This window comes from Syzygium oleosum, unplaced genomic scaffold (genome assembly GCF_021117445.2).
Source record: "Syzygium oleosum isolate NSW1041296 unplaced genomic scaffold, Sole_v2.1 Sole_v2.11, whole genome shotgun sequence".
Lineage (NCBI taxonomy): Eukaryota > Viridiplantae > Streptophyta > Magnoliopsida > Myrtales > Myrtaceae > Syzygium > Syzygium oleosum.
Window position 1 is genome coordinate 8587772 of NW_026607495.1, and position 20598 is coordinate 8608369.

Genomic DNA, 20598 nt, shown 5'->3' on the forward strand with positions numbered 1-20598 from the left:
AAATTTAGGGCCATAATTCTGAGAAAGTTTGACTCTTAACTGGAATCAAACAAGCCCAACTCAATCTTCATTACTGAAACCGAAGGAACTATCATTATACTCGCGAGATGTTTTAGAGGGTTAATCTCCATTTGTTGTTTGCAAATCGTTTTAAGTGTCTCACGAGAAAATTACATATTGCATATTATCCAGCTTATATCGATGGTTAACGAGATTATCATGACGTCCAAGAGTAGCTACTAGGGAGATCCGATCGACGTCAAGTTTGTTGTGTTTGACACGCGATATTAGTAGGAGCCAAATTCTTTCTATTTGAGCAAGAAATCCAAGTGTATAAGAGTGAAATTAGCTTCATGAACTTTACCACAAGTAGAGATCTCCCTGTTCCAGGAGGAGGTGGAGTCAAATATCTTTCTTCATCCAATTCTATTCTATCATTTGCCCAAATACTGATTGGTCCAGCGGGTCATTACTGTTAGGATAATACAATGAATGGTATAGGCCCAAGGTGCTGGTTTTAATTAATTCGTAAGATATTATTTTAGGAGCTTCTATTCCCCCAAAAAAGCAAGATCTATTTTTCAAATAGAACATATATTATAAGCAGCATTGAGGACCCAGGACCCAAGAAAGAGGGTAGTACCAAGAGGATACTCCTTTGGGTTTTATTTACAACATATTATTTCTTTACTCAAATTGGCAACTATTGAACTATAAGCATCTTTATAATATATACATACATATATTAACGTGTTTATTTTTTTTAAAATATTTAAAGCGAGAAAGGTGTTGGGTCTTGAAAAGTGATCTGGGTTCCTTTACTTGTAACACAATGAGAGGGACATCATCCTATTTTTTTTTATTCTTATTTTCTGGTACCTATATTTTATTCTAGTAGTGGGGTTGAATGATAAGTAAGATAGAAACAATACAATGTTCTAATTGAGGTGGGCAACACCTGTCAACATTTCTCCACCAGCCCCAACCAATATTATTCTCTACTAATTTCTGTGTGAGACCCACTGGAGATCCCTTTCTTCGCATTCACCCTTCATGTTATGTTAATCTAAGAAAATAAAGTTGTCCTCATTTTAACATCACTTGCAACATTTGTCGTAAAGCAAAAGACGCAAGGTAGACATTAACCCAAGTAGGCATCGCAAGGTCCGAAACCCTTCAAACCAAACCCATTTAGATTAAAGGTCTTTGCATTCCTCAAAGGCTTTTCCCAAAGGCCAAAGTAAACGTACCCAAATCAACTCAAAGTCACTCCTCGTTGACCTAGATCTGAGAGCTGTCCAGAGATAGAGAGAGCTTACTTGATAGAGTGATTGAAAGATGTTCCTGACCAATTTGTGGCGTCCAATTTCAGGTTTCCAGGTATCTCAACATCCAAGAGCCACCACAGGCACGGCATCAAGTCCTATTTCAAGTATTCCGCAAGGAATGACGTTTTTAATGGTCGAAAGCAGTACCCCATTATGATAAGTTGCCATGTAAAGTTGACTAGGATAAACGAGGCAATGACTATTCAGTAGATTCTCTTCTAATTTCAGTTCATTTCAAGTTTCATCAAGGGCTGTTCTGATCATCAATCCCCAGCTAAAAAAGATCAAGATACATAAGCATGTGCAGATAGCCGTCTCCCCTGGCAGATGGGAACACAAAAGAACCCACTCGAAGCATTAAGTTGAAGAGAGATCCTTTCATGGTGCTGCCGTTACTTCAGCCATTTCCTGTTCCACCGTGCTAGGCACGACAGGGTGGTAGTTGTAGTGAAGTTCCCCGACATCATCACCAGATAGCTTCTTCCATCCAGTTGGTCCCACATGATAGACTGAATGGGAGAAAACAAAAAAGGCTTATGTTATTCGTTCCTATCGAACCACCAAGTAAGCACCACATGACAGCATGGACAAATATTAAAGAAAATTCCCAGATGGGGGTGCGATTTGGGCATGAGAGAGAGAGAGAGAGAGAGAGAGAGAGAGAGAGAGAGAGAGAGAGAGAGAGAGAGAGAGAGAGAGAGAGTACCGCTTGCAACTCCACCACTGGCTCCATCACGAAAAGTTGCATGGTAAATGGCTCTTCTAGCCAATTCTGCAGCTTCTTCAACTGACATGTCATAATGATAGCTAGCAAATGCGAGGGCAGAAAAATCATCAGATTGATCATGGTAGAAACAGGGAAACCAGGATAATACTATAGGAAATTTTTTAAAATAAATAATAAAAAAACTTGAAGAAACTTCAGACTTCGACTGGGTTGGTGAAGTTACAAATAAAAGCTAATGCCACTATGGGAAAGCTACTCAATCATCGGGATACATGCTAAAAAAAGCTTAAGTGCATGTAGGTTGAACCATCCCATGGCAAGAGTATCCATATTGCATATTTGCATCGTCAGGAATGACCTCTGCTGGTGTAGACCTCCGAATATATCTCAGTTTGAAGGTAAACTATTTGCGCATATTCGTATTCCAACAATATCCTCAAAAATGACCAATTGCATGTTTTATACTCATGATCCAAACTTTGACCACCATCGATAGTCAAAGGACTTCTCCACTCCCCATAGAACAAAAACCGATTTAGTTTCTTAGTGTACGTAGTAAATGCAGATGCAACGGAAAAACAAGTTGTATGACTAGCGCAAAAAGAAGACGGAGAAGAAAGTTTGTTCTTATTCTTGCTCTTTCATTTGGGGTGGGTAGACAGAGCTTCAACACAGTATTCAACCCCCACACACTGCCCACTAGCATTTGGCTCTCTCTGTATAATTTAAATGGATTAATATCTGTTCCTACTGCCGATAATTAGGTGAATATGCTGCCTCTTCTGCATTATAAGGAATACAATAACAAGAAGGATTTCTAAGTAAGCAATGCATCCAGCAGAAGTCCGCGCATCCATTTTTTGGAAAGCAAATTGATCCAACATAATTGACAACCTACAGAATAAAACTACTAAGAAATAACATACCCGCTATCCAAAACCCCATATGCATATGGTGACCCAGATCCAACCGAGAACCGAGTCCCTTTCAATCTTCCTCCCTCACTGTCCACATAATATAGACTTGGGCCCTGCAATGAGTAGAAACAAGATATTGAAAGATACAAACAAAAAGCCTATATATTTTTGTGGATTGACATGCCGATACCGTCTCATCCCAGCCAGCGATCATCGTCCCAACCGATAGACCCATTCCACGATATGAATAGAGAATGTTTGCAAGGAGCTTTGAAGCCCCTGTCACTGAGATCCTCCGTTTGTTTGCCAATTCATGGAGCCGGCACTATTCAGATAAAGCACATTTTCAACAACACATCATAATGTTAAAAGCATGTAATTCAGCATCATGAAGCTTAGTCACCGGGGAGATGGATTATAATATACATATTTCTTTACAAACTATAGTAACCCTCTTCCACAACAGTTGTTCATATTAACTGAGACAGGACATAGAGAAACCACAAACTTATGCATGCAATTCATCGACTAATTCCACCCACAGAAAGCAGTATTTTTTAACACAAGTTGTGGTGTCTAGAACATATATTACAAGCAAACCTACAACTTATAATTCCCCATTTCTCAGAACAAAACATGCAATGTTCCAAAAAAAAGAAGTATCTCAGTATGCGTGCTGATTACCAATCCAGAGTTTCTAAGAAAGAAAGGAAACTACTTTTTCCCTTTTATTCACGGTTTTCTTTAGTCAAGTCTATCAGTCAAAAAGATTCATATTGTTCTAATTTTTTTACTCATAAGCTTGCCATACAACCTGAGAATCTTAACAATGACGATGACAAGAAGGAGAAAATATCATGCTCAACGTGCTTAATGTAAAACAAGCGAGCAGATTTCCAAATGCTGAAGCAGCAACTCAATAGGGGAATGTCAAAGTATTTCCTAGTTCACTATCTGCAATTCAAGTGTCACAAAGTTCCTTTCACAAGAAGGTATCACTATCATTTAAAAAAATACAAAGAAGAATTTCCTGTCGAGGAGAAAAGTGATTACCTTAATACCTAGATTTCGGTGCCAAAATTGGCAGTCAGCAGCTCCTCCAGCCATTGTTCCTAGCATGTATGGATTTATTTCAATTATCTTCTTCACTGACTGAGATGCTGCAAATAACAGAAATAGAAAGCTGATTTTAATAATGTTAACCACAGCAAACTTCATCGGGGCATGCACTACTGAACATTGATCAAGACGACCATATACAGTGCATTACCTGACCCCAAGGCAGGTAACATGTACTTCAGAATATAAAGGAATGCGAGCTTGTGAATCTATTTGTAGGTAATATGGGCATCTCTCTCTCCACATGAACTAGCCACAACACACATCCTGAAGAAATAACTAAATCAACAAAAAACGAACTTACAGATATAGCCTCCCATGCTAGCTCGAGAATCAGCAGCAACCATAACACCCTCTTTAAAAATAAAAGCAAGGGTGGTCGTTCCCTTAGCTGGCTTCACCATCTGGACAGCTTCTTTTTGAAAGCCATCGAACTGAAAATACAAACACGAATGTAAAAACCCGTCGTCCGACTGATCAACTCGGCGCATACATCCAAGCAAAAAAGAACAGCTTCTCGAAACTCACATCACAGACACCGGGAATTTCAAAAGACGGGGCAGCCGAAAACCCCTCAGCTAGCTCTTTGTTCACCCCGAAAAACGGCATGGTGGACTCAAGGCCGCTGGTATCAAGCTTCATGGCTAAAAACCTGTAAGAAAAACATGGGCAACTAAATAACCAAAGACAAGAACATCCACATGCAAACTAAGCTAACCCAACAATGACACCAAAAACACAGGGTTTCTCAGAGAGCTCCCACAAACTCCAAATAGATCAAAAACCAACAAAATCATCCGATTCGAGCTAATTTCCGGCGCGCTCGATTGCCATATCACCGAAGCAACAAAAACTATTCCGCAAGAAAAAGTCCAATTTCTCATTCGACATACCGTGAAACACTTGGGCCAAGATAGGGTGTAACGGTTTGGTTTGGTTTCAATTTTCCTGGAAAAACCGAACCGAATATGAACTGAACCGAAAAACCGCCTTGGTTCGGTTTGGTTTGGCTCAGTTTTCGGTTTCTTCTTCTGTTCTCTTTTTTTTTTTTGTTGCTTTTTATTCATATAAAAACTGAATTCGCCCAAGCACAACAGTCGCAAAATTAAGTCCCCAAAGTTCCAAGAATCTTGGGCGTCGGACCCACAAACCCACTAATCTACATCTTCCTTCCACAAATTAAGCACAATCACAGCAGCAGCGAACGGTCGCAGGAATTCCCGGGAATCACGGCAACAGGAGAGATTTCTTCACGAGAAAGCAAGCCCCCAAAAGCTGAAAACTTAACTGCCCAGAAAATCGACCCCAAAAAAACTCATAACCCAGATAGAGCACGAAACAAAAGAGACGAAAAACCCAAAGCACATCCCACCGACCCAAAAAGCTGAAGCCGCCCAGAAAAAAAAAAGAAAGAGCAATCGATAGCCACGGAAAAGCTCAAGGGAAACGCCGCCACATCAACGACGGCGCAACCCACGGACCCGACACGCCGGAGACCGGAAACCGTCACGGAGCAAGGGGACGCGAGAGACGAACCTGATGTCGACGGCTGCTTCGGACGGACGGAGAGAAGAGAGGGAAGGGGAGGTAACGATCGATGGATCGACGATGGGTCGGGGGAGCTCCTCAGATGCTTACACAAGGGCTTTCTCTGGTTTCTGATAAGGGTTAATACCTTGGAAAACCTCAAATTATTACCCTTACGATAATTTTACTTTAAATTAATTTTTTAATCATAAAAATCTCAAATTAATACACCTATAACAAATTTACTTTAAATTAATTTTTTAACCACCAAAAATCCCGAACTGATATATTTATGATAAATTTACTTTTCGTTAGTTTCCATTAAATTAAATTAATACTACAAAAAATTATAAATTGGTACGTCTTTAATAAACGGAGGATAAATCATAAAATTGGTACATCCGTCAATTACCGCATATCATTTAACAAAGTAGTTTGACTGTAAAATTTAACGGAAATAAACTGAGGGTAAATTTGTCACAGGTGTACTAGTTTAGAGTTTTTGTTGGTCAAAAAATTAGTTTTGGATAAAATTATCATAGGCGTACCAGTTTGGGGTTTTTCGCGGTATTAACTCTTCTGGGAATGCCAAAAGATTTGAACTTTAACCAAACCGAACTGAAATTTTCCTATGATCCGAATTGAAACTTGGGTTTTGTTCCGGTTTCGGTTCGTATTTTCGGTTCGATTTTGACACTCCTACTAAATATCCTGTCAACAAGGTGAGCGTAAGAAAAAAATAATTTATTTCGTGAAAAATTAATAATTTAAAATTAATTTTGATTTTAATGGTTTATATGACAAAGATAAATTAAGTCACTCAAAAATATTTTCATGTTCCATAAAACTTTTCTGGGGCATAAATTATCATTGATGGCAAAAATATTTGTCCATCGCCTCATTTTTCTCAGCCGTAAAAACCATTCAAAAGCCGACGATTTATTGATATTCCACGAAATGAGCGGAACTTTTCTCGATGTATGATGAGAGAGAATTCTTCTATGTTCCACGAAACCTGTAAGGATGATGACGTGACGCAATTCATGGTTTAACTGAACCATATGCCCCGAAATCGGACGAGTCTCCCTCAACGAAGGACCACCTAAGTCGACCGTGTCGCCTAGACATGGCCACGGGCCGGCCCGGGTCAAATCCGGGACCGGCCCGTTGACCGGGCCCGCGGTTCGGAACAGGAACCGGCCCGTGGCCTACGGGTCCGGTTCCGGTTCCGGGTTCAAAAAAAAAAACTGCAGATAAGTGGAGAAACTCTTTTTTTCCTCAAATTTGATTACAACGTACATTTTGATTACATTTTATATTGAATAATTTATTATTTTATAATTTCATAATTCATTATTTTTTTATTTCATAATTTATTTTTTTAATTTTTACCGGCCGGTTCCGAATCGGGCCGGAACGGAAACCGGCCCGGAACCGCCGGTTCATACATGGCCACGAACCGGAACCTTGGAACGGGCCGGTTCCAAACCGTGGCCATGTCTAGTGCCGCCTTCTCAAGATCAATCGCGAGGAGGATTGTACAAACCCCTTTCCGCCTTGGAGTTTGCTCGTCGAGCCAATCGCCTCTTGCGCAAATTATTGCTCCGGCTACGTTCGATAAATCCCCAAAATCAGTTATACGGACGTTGTGTATCTAACAAATATTCACGATTTAAAATGGGCATTCCTTAATCCCCATTTCTTTCAACAAATTTCTTAGCCACATTTTTTTATTTTTTCTATTAAATCTCTTGCAAGATAGATTCCCATTCAGCCTTATCTAACTTACTATTTTGATCACCCGATCCCAGTGTACATATATAAACATTGGCATGTAAAACTTTTTTGTGTTATCTCTTCGTAGCTCTTGAAAATTTAATACATTTTTCTTTTAGCATTCGATATTTCACGGTTCGAACTTTTACGGCGGAGTAAATACTTTTGACGGCGATGGATCGAAAATTTAGGTGGAAGGCAAGGCCATAGTTTTTCAAAAATAACAATTGAGGCCTCACGCGATCCTAGGTCGGTCGATGAAGCCAGTTTTTTTCGTGCGACTTTTTTTTAGCATAATTTGTAAATCGGGGTAACAAGTCGATGAAAATGCAGGTGGTTCCGAAATTAAGCGACTCGCGAATTGAAATACAGGGTACGCAAAGCAAAGCGACCGATCGCGGTCGTACCACGCTGATCACGTGACCGGTGCATAAAATACTTTTTTTTTCCTTACCAACCGGTACGAGCAGTTACGTACTTACATACGAGAGTCCATCGTACGTTTGAAATTGAGAATGCGCATAATTTCGGACACATAAGGAACGATACGACATTAACTTGAAATCTAATGTGTATTTTTTTTTTTTATATCTCGAACACATAATGAACAATTGAATCTTGCAAACTTTAAATCGTTAAATCTCCCCGAGAAGGTGATTATCTCTTGGAGACACACTAATCTGGTATTTTCCAGAATCCCGGTCGAATTCACACGGGCCAAGAAGACATGGCACATTGAAGATTTCTTCTTTTGTGTAGAGCTTGAATATAAAACTAGGTGGATGATGGTAAACTCTTGGCACTGTTACGCACTGTATGAATGCTGATATCCTATTTGAACTTGCAGCTTTGTTCAGATGGGGTGTGGTATTGCAACAAAGATCTCGCTTACGCCCGAGAAACGGTTCGGCGAAAGTGAAGTTGCTTGAGCAGGCAAAGAGAGACTATATGAAGATGCGCTCGATATGGACTCTGACAATTCTCGTGTAAGGGAGGCCTTATCCTCATGCATACTTGAGCTGGACTATAAGCGCCCTATGTAGCATTAACAGCAGAAAGTCACAGGAAACATTATGCTTTTCATTATCTATGCCTTATGTGTCGGGCCTGAAATTTTCTCTCCCCAGTAATTATCTGAAAACCGTGCTTTAGGCGGGGCACTCTTTAATGTGCTGCATATCTGTGTAAGTAGGTTAATAAATGAGGAAATAAGATGCGGGGCAATTGAAGCAAAGCCAAATAATCACAATAAAGTGACACTGTTTCTGTTTTATGGTCGACCCATTTGGTGTCCGAAGAGTATATCGGTCACGAAAACCGTTTGGCTGACTCTTGATTTATCTTAGTGTTGGCAGGAGTCAGTTGAATCTTGAAGCTTCACTCACAATTCATCATGGCTATTCTGGTTATCCATTGTTAGCAAGCAAATTGCACGTCTCTTGTTAACCAGAATACTCTTGGCTTAGTGATCTGTGTAACTCGTCTTTTTTGTGAACTGTAGTACCATGATAGACATTAAAAATGCTATATATGTTAGTTTATTTCCTCTGTAATGCGGCTTTTGTACATTACATTACAGAGAAATTCATGTCCACTGAATCACATGTCTGCCTCATTTCTGCTGCACTTGAGCCAAAACCTAACGTGCATATTTCTCCAAGATATCCAATCTCCATATAGTGGATGAAATCTGCTTTACCATCAGTTCACAACGATAGATTCTGATGGGAGACTTTTGATGCTGGTGGCGAAGGAATGATTTTGTCGAGATGAAAACAGACGGGTACGAGGTGTGGCAAGAAGACCCTTTGTTGAGTTGTGAGTAAACTTGAAAGTGAACTGAATAACCTAATTATTAGTCATAGATTTTGAAATGTCAAGAAGACGAGAGTTTCTTGACATGTACATCTTATAGAAGCTATGTCAGCAACTCTTAGTACCGGTGGTAAGGGGGATTGCAGCTGTGGCAATGGAGATGGAAGGCTATAGTACTAGCGGAGCCGAAGTCGTGGTGGTGGAATAGTTGGTGATGGTTGTGAAACCGCGAGGTGGTGTCTCATGGTGATTGTGAAAAGGTGGAGTCAAGCCGCGGCGGCGGCTGCGTGGAGCTGGTAGTACTTATCTACAGAAATTTTGTTGACACAAGGTTTGGAGCACTATTTGAGAGCTAAAGTTTATTCTAGAGGAAGAACTCTCATTTTGAGGGAAGTTTAGCACAGGTTGAGTTAAACTATTGAATTTGGGAAGTGTGGAGCTCATAAAATATCTAATTACTTCTATATATTTTGATTCTATAAGAACTTCACAAAATCTGAAGCACAATTTTAGGGTCAGAGTACATTCTAGAGGATGAATATCCAATTTTGAGGAAGTTTGACTCTAAGGGTGCGCATGGAATGCATTCCAAAAAAGTCAGATTTCGGGAAAATATGAAATTTGGTGAATTTTTTTTTAAAAATAAAAAAAATCAAAAATTTCAAAATTTCACAAAATAGCTTAAAACACATGTGGCCACCCACTTTGAGTGAAATTTAATTTTTTTTAGGTGCCCAAAAAAAATAAAAAATTTCAAAACTTCACAAAATGGCTTAAAATACCTGTGGCCACCTACTTTGAGTGAAATTTAAATTTTTTGAGGTGCAAAAAAAAAAGAAAAATAATAAAAAAATAAAAATTTTCAAAACTTCACAAAATGGCTTAAAATACCCGCCACCCACTTTGAGTGAAATTTAAATTTTTTGAGGTGCCAAAAAAAAAAAAAAATAAAAATTTCAAAACTTCAGAATGGCTTAGAATATCCGTAGCCACCCACTTTGAGTAAAATTTAAATTTTTTGAGGTGCCCAAAAAATAAAAAATAAAAAATTCAAAACTTCACAAAATGGCTTAGAATACCCGCGCCACCCACTTTGAGTGAAATTTAAATTTTTTAGGTGCCCAAAAAATTTAAAAAATCAAAAATTTCAAAACTTCACTAATGGCTTATAATACATGTGGCCACCCACTTTGAGTAAAATTTAAATTTTTTTAGGTGAAAAAAAATCATCAAATCAAAACAGATTTTGTTCCAAATCAATTTCGCTGCACTAATCATGTTTTACTAAACAGATTTCTCCTCCGTAAATCAATTTCTGGCAAGAATTCCGTAAATCAATTTCTGGCAAGAATTTGATTTCTGGAGCAGAATGGTTACCATTCGCACCCTAACTGGAATCAAAATAAGCCCAACTCAATTTTCATTACTGAAACCTAAGGAACTGTTACTCTATACTCAGGAGATATTTTATAGGCTTAATCTCCATTTGTTATTTGCAATTCATTATACGTGTCTCATGAGAAAATTACATATTATCCAGCTTATATTGATGGTTATCGAGATAATCAAGTCCAAGAATAGCTACTAGCGAGATCCGATCGACGGCAAGTTTGTTTTGTATAACAATCGACATTAGTAGGAGTCAAATTCTTTCTATTTGAGCAAGAAATCCAAGTGTATAAGGGTGAAATTAGCTTCATGAATTTTAGCACTACTAGAGATCTCCATGTTCCAGGAGGAGGTGGAGTCACATATCTTCCTTTATCCAGTTCTTGAATATTCTATCATTTGCCAAGTACTGATCGGTCCAGCGGGTCATTACTATTAGGATAATATAATGAAGAGAAAATTCCAATTAAGGACCTCAAGTAAGGTCTTTTTCTCAAAAAAAGATCTCAAGTGGACTTAGTGTCAAATAAGGGCATGAAGTGTCCAATCAGTATCAAATAAGAACCCGAAGTGCCCAATTAGTTTCAAGTAAGGGCTTGGATTCTCCGGCCGGTCAAATGCTCACTGGCCGACGAGCACGTTAGTGTTCTAGCGATCAGAACAAGGGTAGTTTCATCGTTTTCTTTTTAATTTTTTTTTCTTTTTTTTCCTTTTTTTGTTTTTTTCTTTCCTTTGCCTTTTCCTTTTCTGTTTTTTTTTTCTTCTCTTTCCTCAGGGTGAGGGAAAGAGAAGAAAAAAAACAGAAAAGGAAAAGGAAAAGGAAAAATAGAAAAAGGAAAAAAATTAAAAAGAAAAAGACGAACTACTTTGTTCCGGCCGAACAAGACAGTTTGCCGGCCGGTGAGCATTTGACCGGCCGACGAACCCAGACCCTTATTTGAGATTAATTGGACACTTTGGGTCTTTATTTGAGACTTATTGAACACTTCAAGCCCTTATTTGACATTATATCTACTTGGGGTCCTTTTTTGAGAAAAAGACCCTACTTGGGGTGCTTAATTGAAATTTTCCCTATAATGAATGGTGTAGGCCCAAGGTGCTGGTTTTAATTAATTTGTAAGATATTATTTTAGTGGCTTCTATTCCCCAAAAAAGTAAGATCTATGTTTCAAATAGAACATATATTATTAGCTGTATTGAGGCCCCGCGACCAAGAAAGAGAGTACTACGAGGATACTACTTTGGAAATTATTTACAACATATTATTTCTTTACTCAAATTCGCAACTATTGAACTATCTGCATCTTTATATAGTATATATTAATGTGCTTATTTTTTAAAAATTACTTAAAGTGAAAAAGGTGTTAGGTCTTGAAAAGTGATCTAGGTTCCTTACTTGTAACACAATGAGAGAAACATCATCCTATATTTTTGTTCTTTTATTGTTTTTTGGTACATATATTATATTATTAGTAGTTGGGTTGAAAGATAAGTCAGATAGAAACAATACAATGTTCGATTGAGGTGGATAACACCTGTCAACATTTCTCCATCAGCCCCAACCAATATTATTCTCTACTAATTTCTGTGTGAGACCCACTGGAGATCCCTTTCTTCTCATTCACCCTTCATTTTATTTTAATTGAAGAATATAAATTTGTCCTCATTTTATGTTCAAGTTTATCTAAATTTCTCTATTGGGTCTACATATCATTTCTTGTGCTGGTCAATTAGATGTCTTTTTAGTAACTTACACAAGGCAGTCGCCTGCTTCTTCCACTGAAGTAAAGTCTCCAGGACCTTAGTATTTGACATATGATGCTTGGAAGATCTCACAAAAAATCTTCATGTTTTTTTTCTGCGGGACACCGATATGCCGAACTTTGTTTTCCTGTCACAAACACCCCCAAACTTATCTAGTGACTCAAAAGTGCTTTCCAACAGAATTCTATCCGTAATGGTTGTTAAAAGATCGATATGGTAGCATGGGTGGATGACATCATGTTCGATTTTTAACGGTCATTATGGATAGAAGTTTAACATAATGCACTTTTGAATCATCGATACAAGTTTTGAGTATTGGTGTGACGAAAAAAAGTTTGCGGTACTAAAAATCATCAAAATTTCATTTGATTGAGCTTTTGATTATCTATGCTTGGAGGAACTATAGTTGGCATTTAATTCAACAAGTATACGGTCACTTCTTTTATCCGGTCAAGGTTTCGCGTGTTTCATAGAAAATGAGTGATTTGTAAAATATTTTCCTAAAATGATTACTTGCATGACTTACGAAAATGAATGAACAAAAAATATTTTTATCGTCAACGAAAATATTTAGACATAAATTGTTGTGCATAATGAAAAAAATTTCATTGACTAATAATTTCAAGCGATACAAACGATCATTTTAAAAAGATATTTTTCAAATCATTTATTTTTTAAGAAATAAATGCCCCTAAGAAATTAATGCCCCTAAGTATATCCAATAAAAAGAACCACCAAGTCAACAAATTAACTTTGCCCAAAGAAAAAAGAAAGAGCTGCTCTTGCCGACTTCGCCTCCGACCATCACGAGCCATGACATCATAGTAATATACTATCTTTTTGATGGGTATAGATTATAATATGCTGCTACAATATCAATATCAATATCAAATCATTCGATGCACCTAATGCATTGGACACATAAAGAAAGTCGAATAATTTTATTGTTTTAAGAAATTAAATCATTTGTCTAAAAAATAGCGAATTCATCTAATGTCTTTTCCATTTTATTTTGATCGAAAGAAATTGTACATAAGTCAACCACACAAAATCTATAACGTACCCAGTTAACGTTAAAGTTTTTGATCCATTTATGACGTCATATAATCATAGCATCTTTTGATGGCTACAATATATTATTTCTCTAAAGTAATATCGGTCGTTGTGAACATAGTGCACGTATCTTTTCGGAACTTTACTCCGTTTCCTTGTTGAAATAATCTAGGGGAAAATCTTTCATACACACACGGTGTACGAATTCATCCACAAGCGGATTTGCCTAACCAAAACTTTCCAAGTTCTTCTTGTTAATGTTGGTTTATCTTGTAATGATTTACAAAATTTGCTTAAAAAAACTGATTATCTCTTTACTAATAGCAAGAGGTACAATGAACTTCTCTAGCCACAATCTTCCTCCCATGTTTCTTCTTAATTGGTTTTTTCGTTACTCCATCAAGTAGCAACTTTTCATAGTGGACTGTCTTTGAATATTTTTTCTTTGTGGCTTCTCAATGTTGATTTTCGACCGAGGGAAGTGGCAGACCAATCGAATCGCGATGTAATTTGTGATCTGCCCATGTAATCTTTTAGCCAAACCAAATCAAATAAATTAGGAGAAAGTTTATCTGCGGTATCACCTCGAATTCTGTTTCTTCCTCTTCTCGTACATCCTATACCCCTGCCGTTGACCACCAAGGTTTTGTCTCAAGCCATTAGAAGTTTGAATTTGATGTGGATGTAGAAGGGGATACGAATGATTTATTGGATTTGATCAGTACAATATTATTGGTTCCGTAGGAAGATGTTCATTTTGGAAATTGAAATTGTACTTGTTGGATTGGTTTCAAAGGACAAGGTAAGCAATTCGATGGACATGTTGTCGATAGCAAAACGAACTTAAAAAGCGTTGTTGAGTAGGCCCGCTTATGGATGAATTTGTATGTCGGCGGTGTGTGGAAGAGTTTCCTGCAATTCAAATTGTCGGATCCTATAAGCGGAAATGCTCTACAAACTTTCTAGGCTTTTTGGTCTCTTTTCCTATTTGAGTTTTTATATCCTTTTATTTCATTACGATGAGAAGAGCTATTTTATTCTTTATATTTTTCTTTTCATTTCCATAAGCACCTTGTCCAAAGGCCTTTTCTTGAATTAATTTTTCTTTTTGAGGAAAAGCCTATAATTAAGGAATCTTAAAGACAGACCATTTGACTAACTTTTCTCTTCCATTAGCTACTCCTCAGTTTGCTAATCTAGTCTTTCACATTACTTTGTAGAAGCTTCTTGATGGGAACAACTGTATCCGAAAGAAAACAAATAAGAGCATATATGATATAATTTTTGCCCAACAACTATCGATCTGAAAATGGGCGCCGCAGCTTTTTATATACACCTTAGTAACTAAGACGACGTGCACTAATTTCGAGAAAATCGCTTTGTTCAATTTTGAGGTGTTGCGATTGTAAAATGAGTATTGATAAATATACGTATTAAAACACTTCTGAACACAAATTACATCGTAATATAGCTACAACACAATCATGGGTACGCCAAATAGATGCTGAACCTGTAAAGAGCCTATACGAGTGCCGTGATTTTAGTTTAAAATTTAAAACACATTTACTCCTTCATATGCTTTCAGAGATGACTAGAAGCAATTTAATCGCGTTCCGATATCTTTTCCTTAATTACTATACGGATAATAAGTATTTACACCGGGTGATGGTGATACGGAGATTCATGGGAGCGATACCGATCTAGCTTTGATCTGACATCATGGACCACAAAAGAAAACGACAAACGTCAATTCCATATAAACATCTCTGTACCTAGCACCCCCTCCAAACGTGGCAGTACTTGCAGATTTTGACGTTCCACTATAAAAGAAAAGAGAGTTAAATGGTAACGATCATTGAGTTGGTGCGTCAAGGGAAAGCCAACCTAGATCAACATAGGAATCATGAAGAGAAAAGATAAAATAGGAAAGACGGCAGGTGGACGAAAACAATGGAGGAAAGTGGATAAGAGCTTCACGGGTTCCTCCCTCCCGTCCCCTCCAACCTCCCCTGCCTTCTCCTTTAGCTTTTCCTCCATTTTTCTATTGCCACATTCATATATTTATGGTCTCCTCGGTTTGACATTTCAAGAGTTTTGATTTGTTTTTCGTTTTTTTCCCTTCGGTTTTGTCTGGTAATGCTGTGGCGCACACCACGACAGCGGCTTGTTACTCTTGGCTACGTGTCTCTCTCACACTCTGCACTTGCACATTCCCCAGAGCCAGATAGAAGTAACACGAAGACCTGACATTTCCATTCAACGGAGGCCACTTTTTCTCTCGAACCCAGACAAGTACAGAGAAAGCAGAGGGGGGCGTTTCTGACGTTCCAGAATTCACCTGATTTTGGTGATGGTCGTTTCGAGATTCCTCGTTTATTAAAAGGGTCTTTGTTGTTTTGAATTCCTTTGAGAGAGAGAGAGAGCGCGAGAGAGCGAGAGAGGGTTTTTGGAGATGTACACGGGCTCGATGAGGAAGTCGTTCAAGGACTCTTTGAAGGGGCTTGAGGCAGATATTCAGCATGCGAATACCCTGTAAGTTCTTGCTAAAAATTCTCTTGTATTTCTAATGAATTTGAAATTTCTGCAGTTTTTATCACGAAATATCTTTTTTGCGTTGTTGTGTTTGATGGTCAGTGAGCATTTCTTGGATTACCTCGTTTTTTTAGGAAATTAATCTCAGGTGGTTGAATTTGCTTGATTGACTGAAAATGTTTACCTCGCCTTTTCTGGGTTATTCGTGTCAGCTTCTATTTACTTGTCAAATTAAGCTCTAGCTCTGAATTTCCTTCTGCTTCTTCAGTGTCTTTGTTTGTCTTGTTTAGTTGAGTGAACTGTCTTTGCTGTTTTGTTTTGTTTTTCTCAAGTCGCGTTTGTTGAACAACAGTTCTGTTCTCTGAGATTCCTGCATTTAGTTTATTGTTCATCTGCATAGGCGGACACGTGAATGCTCGGTTTGTATATTTGATAACAAGGCCAAAGATGATTTTTTTCCCACCCTTTATGTCTTGCATTTGCATGGTGCTTGATTTGTGCTATTATATGATTTGAGCAGAATGAAGATTTGCTTTGTGTTGAATAGTTCAGAGGGGGTACGAATTTTACTTACTCTTGCTAAATAGTATTATTCTCGGTACTTTGCATCATGCAGTCTCAGATGGATCAATGCTTGGTAAGTTCTTTTGGGCAGCATGTGAAATTCCGGGGCCTTAGGGTTTTTGAAAGTTTTCGATTTCAGATTTCATGTCAATGTTCTCAACTTCTTTAACTAGAGTTGCTGCAATGCAAGGGTAAGGGTGCATCGACAATGGATAGGAAGGCCTTGTTCCACCTTGGTGCCCTTCAAGAACTCGCAAAAGTAGTTTGCGAGTCTGTTATGAGTTCTTTTGTACGTTTTGCTTTTTGTCTCTTTCTCAATCAAGGAGAATTGATAAACAGAAGGCACATAAGTCAATGCACGAGTTTCTTCGTACTCCAGTTTCTTCTGTAGAGTTTTTGATTTGTTGTACGAACTCAAGAAGTTTCTTTGGTTCTTAGTGTTAGATCAGTTTTATATACATTTGGTTGAATGTTTGTTTCGCATGTGGTACAGAGCATCTGATTTTCCAAGGGATTATGACGGCGCTTCTCTTCAGATGAGATTGTCGTACAGTCCAGCTGCACATTTCTTTCTTTTCCTAGTGCAGTGGGCAGATTGTCACTTTGCTGGTGCCCTTGGGTTGCTAAGAATTCTGATTTACAAGGTAAAAATGGGAAGGAAAGTTCTCGGTTCTACTATGATTTAGCTTTATCAAGTCATATTTGTGATAGGAGAATTGCTGAAAACTGGAAGTCCTCATGTTCTCTAGGTCTATGTCGATGGCACAACGACCATGTCAACCCATGAAAGAAAAGCTAGCATGAGAGAGTTCTATGGTAATCAAATTCTGACTCCTTTCATTCAAAGTCTAGTTGTCGATCCATTTGGATTAGTTATTTTGACAATGCTCTTGTTCCTGCTGTTGTCAGCGGTAATATATCCATCATTACTGCAACTTCAAAAAGGTGTGACTGATACTGAAGATAGAAGGCAGAAGACTGTGTGCATGGAGAGGTACAGAAGGAGAGAAGAGGAGGAACATAGGCAGTATGCAGATATAGAATTTGAAAAGGAAGACGAATGTGGAATATGCATGGAAATGAATAGTAAGATTGTGCTGCCCAACTGCAGTCACGCCATGTGCCTCAAATGTTATCGGGAGTGGTACTCTCTCTCTCTCTCTCTCTCTCTCTCTTACATGTGTGTTGATGCACATGGGCCTGCCTGCATGGGGTCTTGGGTGTGTGTGCCTCTGCTGGTGTATGTATGTGTCGCTTGTGTGCTTGCGAGGCTGAGAAACAATGTTCAAGCCATTAAACTCAAATCTGAAGTTATCAGTTTGGTTCAATTCGAGGAGGCATTTTTGCAAGTCTGGTTCGGTTCTAGACCCCTGTTCAATTCTGTCTAGTTTGCAATTTCCCAAATCAAATCATGCTCAGCACTACATGTCTCTGTAGAAAATTACTCTTGCACGGTTCATCTGCTTTGCATATTCTTGACAGTCGGTAATTGGTATGTCAAAGGCCAGAATAAATCAACCGTTCAAGAATTGTGACTGCACATCGGAGGAAGTATTTACCTGAGTAGAGATATTACAACTTTCCAGCGAAAGACCAGTTGATTGCTGGTGTATATGGTCAGACTAAATAAATTATAAATTGTTATTAGCAGTGTTTTCGGGTACTAAATCTCTTCCGTGTCCAATTGTAAGACATTCTACATCTGTCTTGTGTCCTTTTCATTGCGTATGTGTGATTAGAAATTTTAGAAGTTTGATGCATGTCCACTTGGATTTGTAGCTTTGCATGGTAGAAAATGTGGGAAAGCTAATTGAGGAAGTGGATGGGTTGCTTTAGAGAATTGGTAATCTGGTGACTTTCTTTATTCAGAGAGCAGTTGCTTTTAAAGATCAATAGTTCTTCGAAAATGGCAGGTAGTCTTAGAGTGGGACATTGTTAGCCTTCTTTAGATAGCAATTATTAAGCTTCCCAGAAACTTAGCAGGTGTTGAGGGCTTAGTGGGGGAGCCGTTCAACTATTTCTTGTCTTTCCAACGTAGTTACAGATCCTGTGAGGTGAGAACAAGTCAGATTCTTGCATATACCATGAACAGGGACTTTAGGGAGTTGTTATTTGTGCGCACTCATGGATACATACTAGCATGGATCAATAAATCATGTGCAAAAACGGTTGCATCCTATGAGAGCATTGTGAGCATTTCAATGTAGCCTAGTTGATGATCTTTGGTCTTCAAATTTTTATGTGGGAGGAGGTGGAGACATATTATAACCTTGGGTTTCTGCTTACTGGAAAAAGTGAAAAGAGAAAACCATGGTTTTGTTGTCTCTTGCACTTGTTCGTGTGGATTTATTTTTATCAATTTGTCTTGTGTGGACAATTAATGCTTGGACGTCCAGTTGCACGATTAAGAATGACGAGACTGATCAATGGTGAGGGAATTAAATTTGATTTGAACAAGCTTTTGTCCGAAATGGGTTTTGCTTTTCAATAAATGCAATTCCACCATCACCCTCCATAACTACCTCTATAATGGCATTATTCATGAATTAGGGAGTTCACTTTCTGATTCTCCTCATTGCATACACATAAATTCTTCTTTCAGCAAAAAATTCAGATTAAAGTTTTCAAAGATATTGCTCGCGATAACTGATAGTTGGTAGGAGTTCAAATTCGGTAGTTTCCTATCAAAGGTGAATAACCTTAATAAGGTTACCAGTTCTTGTTAAAGCATTTTGAAAATCTCCTCTACAGGTTCATACTACTATAAAATGAGTTTAATTTGTTTCATTCTCATGGGGTCAGGGATGTTTTTTTTATGATTATAATTGCTAGTTTTCACATTTATATTGTAGTTGGACGGTTGAAATGGAACCTCAATCAGTTATTTGCTATCTGCCAACAGGCAACAAGAGCAATTAATCTAGGTTGCCATGCATTATTTTTCCGGGTTCTCTAATCTTGTTTAATTTTTAGCCGTAGTCCATCATCATGTTGGATTATCTGGTTATATGATTAGTTTGGCCAAGTCACGTGCGAAGATCAGATGCTAGAACAACTATGATCTTTTACTCTAGCGTTGCTGTTCCGGTTTTTTCCATTAACTGTGGGGTTTGAATGAAAATCCTCTCATGTGGTCTCTTTGTGACATTACAGGCGGATGAGATCGCAGTCGTGTCCCTTCTGTCGGAACAACCTCAAGAGAGTAAACTCGGGCGATCTTTGGATATTCATGGACAGCAGGGACGTAGTTGACGTGGCGACCGTGACGAGGGAGAATCTTCGGAGGCTTTTCATGTACATAGATAAGTTGCCTCTGGTCGTTCCCGACAATCTCTTCGAAACATATGATTCTCACCTAAGGTGATTAAAAAACGGTCGAAACTGAAACCCATTGTCCGAGCTTGTTCTCCTCCTTGATGGGTCCTTACATTTTAATCCTGATATGAGGGACAATTCGTATGTTGTTGGTTAGTCCTGCCTCTTCATGTCAGAAGACCCAGCCTGATTTATTGTGGGCTGAAGGGTGAAGTTCAGATCAGAGTAGGTGGTTCATCATAAGTTCAACATAAAATCTGCACTTACCAATTCTCACATCTGTATATATAATTTGTAAAGATTCTTAGTGGGTTAAGTACTTTCTTTTGGCCTTCAAAAGAGAGAGAGAGCTTTTACTAGTTCAGCAATCTTGCCGTTTGGCTATTTCATAAAGTGACATCCATTCATGGACCATAAATAGTTGGCGCTACGACATGAATATGCTGATTTCCTCCCAATCAGTTTTACGAAATTGCGATTTCAATTGCTCAGTACATGCAATTTACAATAGATGCAGTTCGATCAAAATCCGGCAAGCTATTGACATGGCAATCACTTGGCCGTTTGGGCCTCACTTCATTAAAGGTTGACATTCAGTGTATTAGATGATTAAAATTCAACAATCTAATTAAAATGAGTAGAGTTTTGGGGTAATTTGACAAAGTTCTCCATATTGCAAAAATTTCGCTAAAACTTTAAAGCACATGGATCACTGACAAGGCATTGAAACAACCCTGGAATTCTCTCCCTTACCGTGAATCCAACAACACAA

General features: G+C 38.3%; 2 protein-coding genes across 5 annotated transcripts; one reads left to right on the forward strand and one right to left on the reverse strand.

The window, feature by feature from the left end:
• Positions 1-1524: 1524 nt before the first annotated feature.
• Positions 1525-5710, reverse strand: LOC115686674 (proteasome subunit beta type-5-B). The gene is made up of 8 exons (XM_030612042.2): positions 5628-5710; positions 4620-4743; positions 4396-4525; positions 4026-4132; positions 3163-3297; positions 2982-3085; positions 2035-2135; positions 1525-1837 (listed from the first exon to the last, which is right to left on the reverse strand). Exons 2-8 carry the CDS (start codon positions 4731-4733, stop codon positions 1707-1709), a joined length of 822 nt encoding a protein of 273 aa, XP_030467902.1. The 5' UTR covers positions 4734-4743; positions 5628-5710; the 3' UTR covers positions 1525-1706.
• Positions 5711-15251: 9541 nt separating this feature from the next.
• On the forward strand, positions 15252-20145 carry LOC115686675 (E3 ubiquitin-protein ligase AIRP2-like). Of its 4 annotated transcripts, none has more exons than XM_056316191.1 (6): positions 15252-15394; positions 15576-15947; positions 17005-17155; positions 17261-17327; positions 17421-17655; positions 19665-20145. In XM_056316191.1, exons 2-6 carry the CDS (start codon positions 15868-15870, stop codon positions 19873-19875), a joined length of 744 nt encoding a protein of 247 aa, XP_056172166.1. In that variant the 5' UTR covers positions 15252-15394; positions 15576-15867; the 3' UTR covers positions 19876-20145. The 4 variants fall into 4 exon arrangements, with proteins under 4 accessions (XP_056172166.1, XP_056172167.1, XP_030467903.2 ...); XM_056316192.1 differs by having other exon boundaries at positions 15378-15394; positions 15634-15947; XM_030612043.2 differs by lacking the exon at positions 15252-15394 and having other exon boundaries at positions 15415-15947.
• The last annotated feature ends 453 nt before the right edge of the window (positions 20146-20598 follow it).

Bases quoted from the DNA above. Each gene is read 5' to 3' on its own strand.
- LOC115686674 (XM_030612042.2), bottom strand. From the start codon at position 4,733: ATGAAGCTTGATACCAGCGGCCTTGAGTCCACCATGCCGTTTTTCGGG. The intron at 4,133-4,395 runs GTAAGTTCGTTT...TGTTATTTGCAG, and splicing joins TAGCATGGGAGGCTATATCT to CATCTCAGTCAGTGAAGAAG. The intron at 1,838-2,034 runs GTACTCTCTCTC...TCTCCCATTCAG, and splicing joins CAGTGGTGGAGTTGCAAGCG to TCTATCATGTGGGACCAACT.
- LOC115686675 (XM_056316191.1), top strand. From the start codon at position 15,868: ATGTACACGGGCTCGATGAGGAAGTCGTTCAAGGACTCTTTGAAGGGG. The intron at 15,948-17,004 runs GTAAGTTCTTGC...CATGTGGTACAG, and splicing joins ATTCAGCATGCGAATACCCT to AGCATCTGATTTTCCAAGGG. The intron at 17,328-17,420 runs GTAATCAAATTC...TGCTGTTGTCAG, and splicing joins TAGCATGAGAGAGTTCTATG to CGGTAATATATCCATCATTA.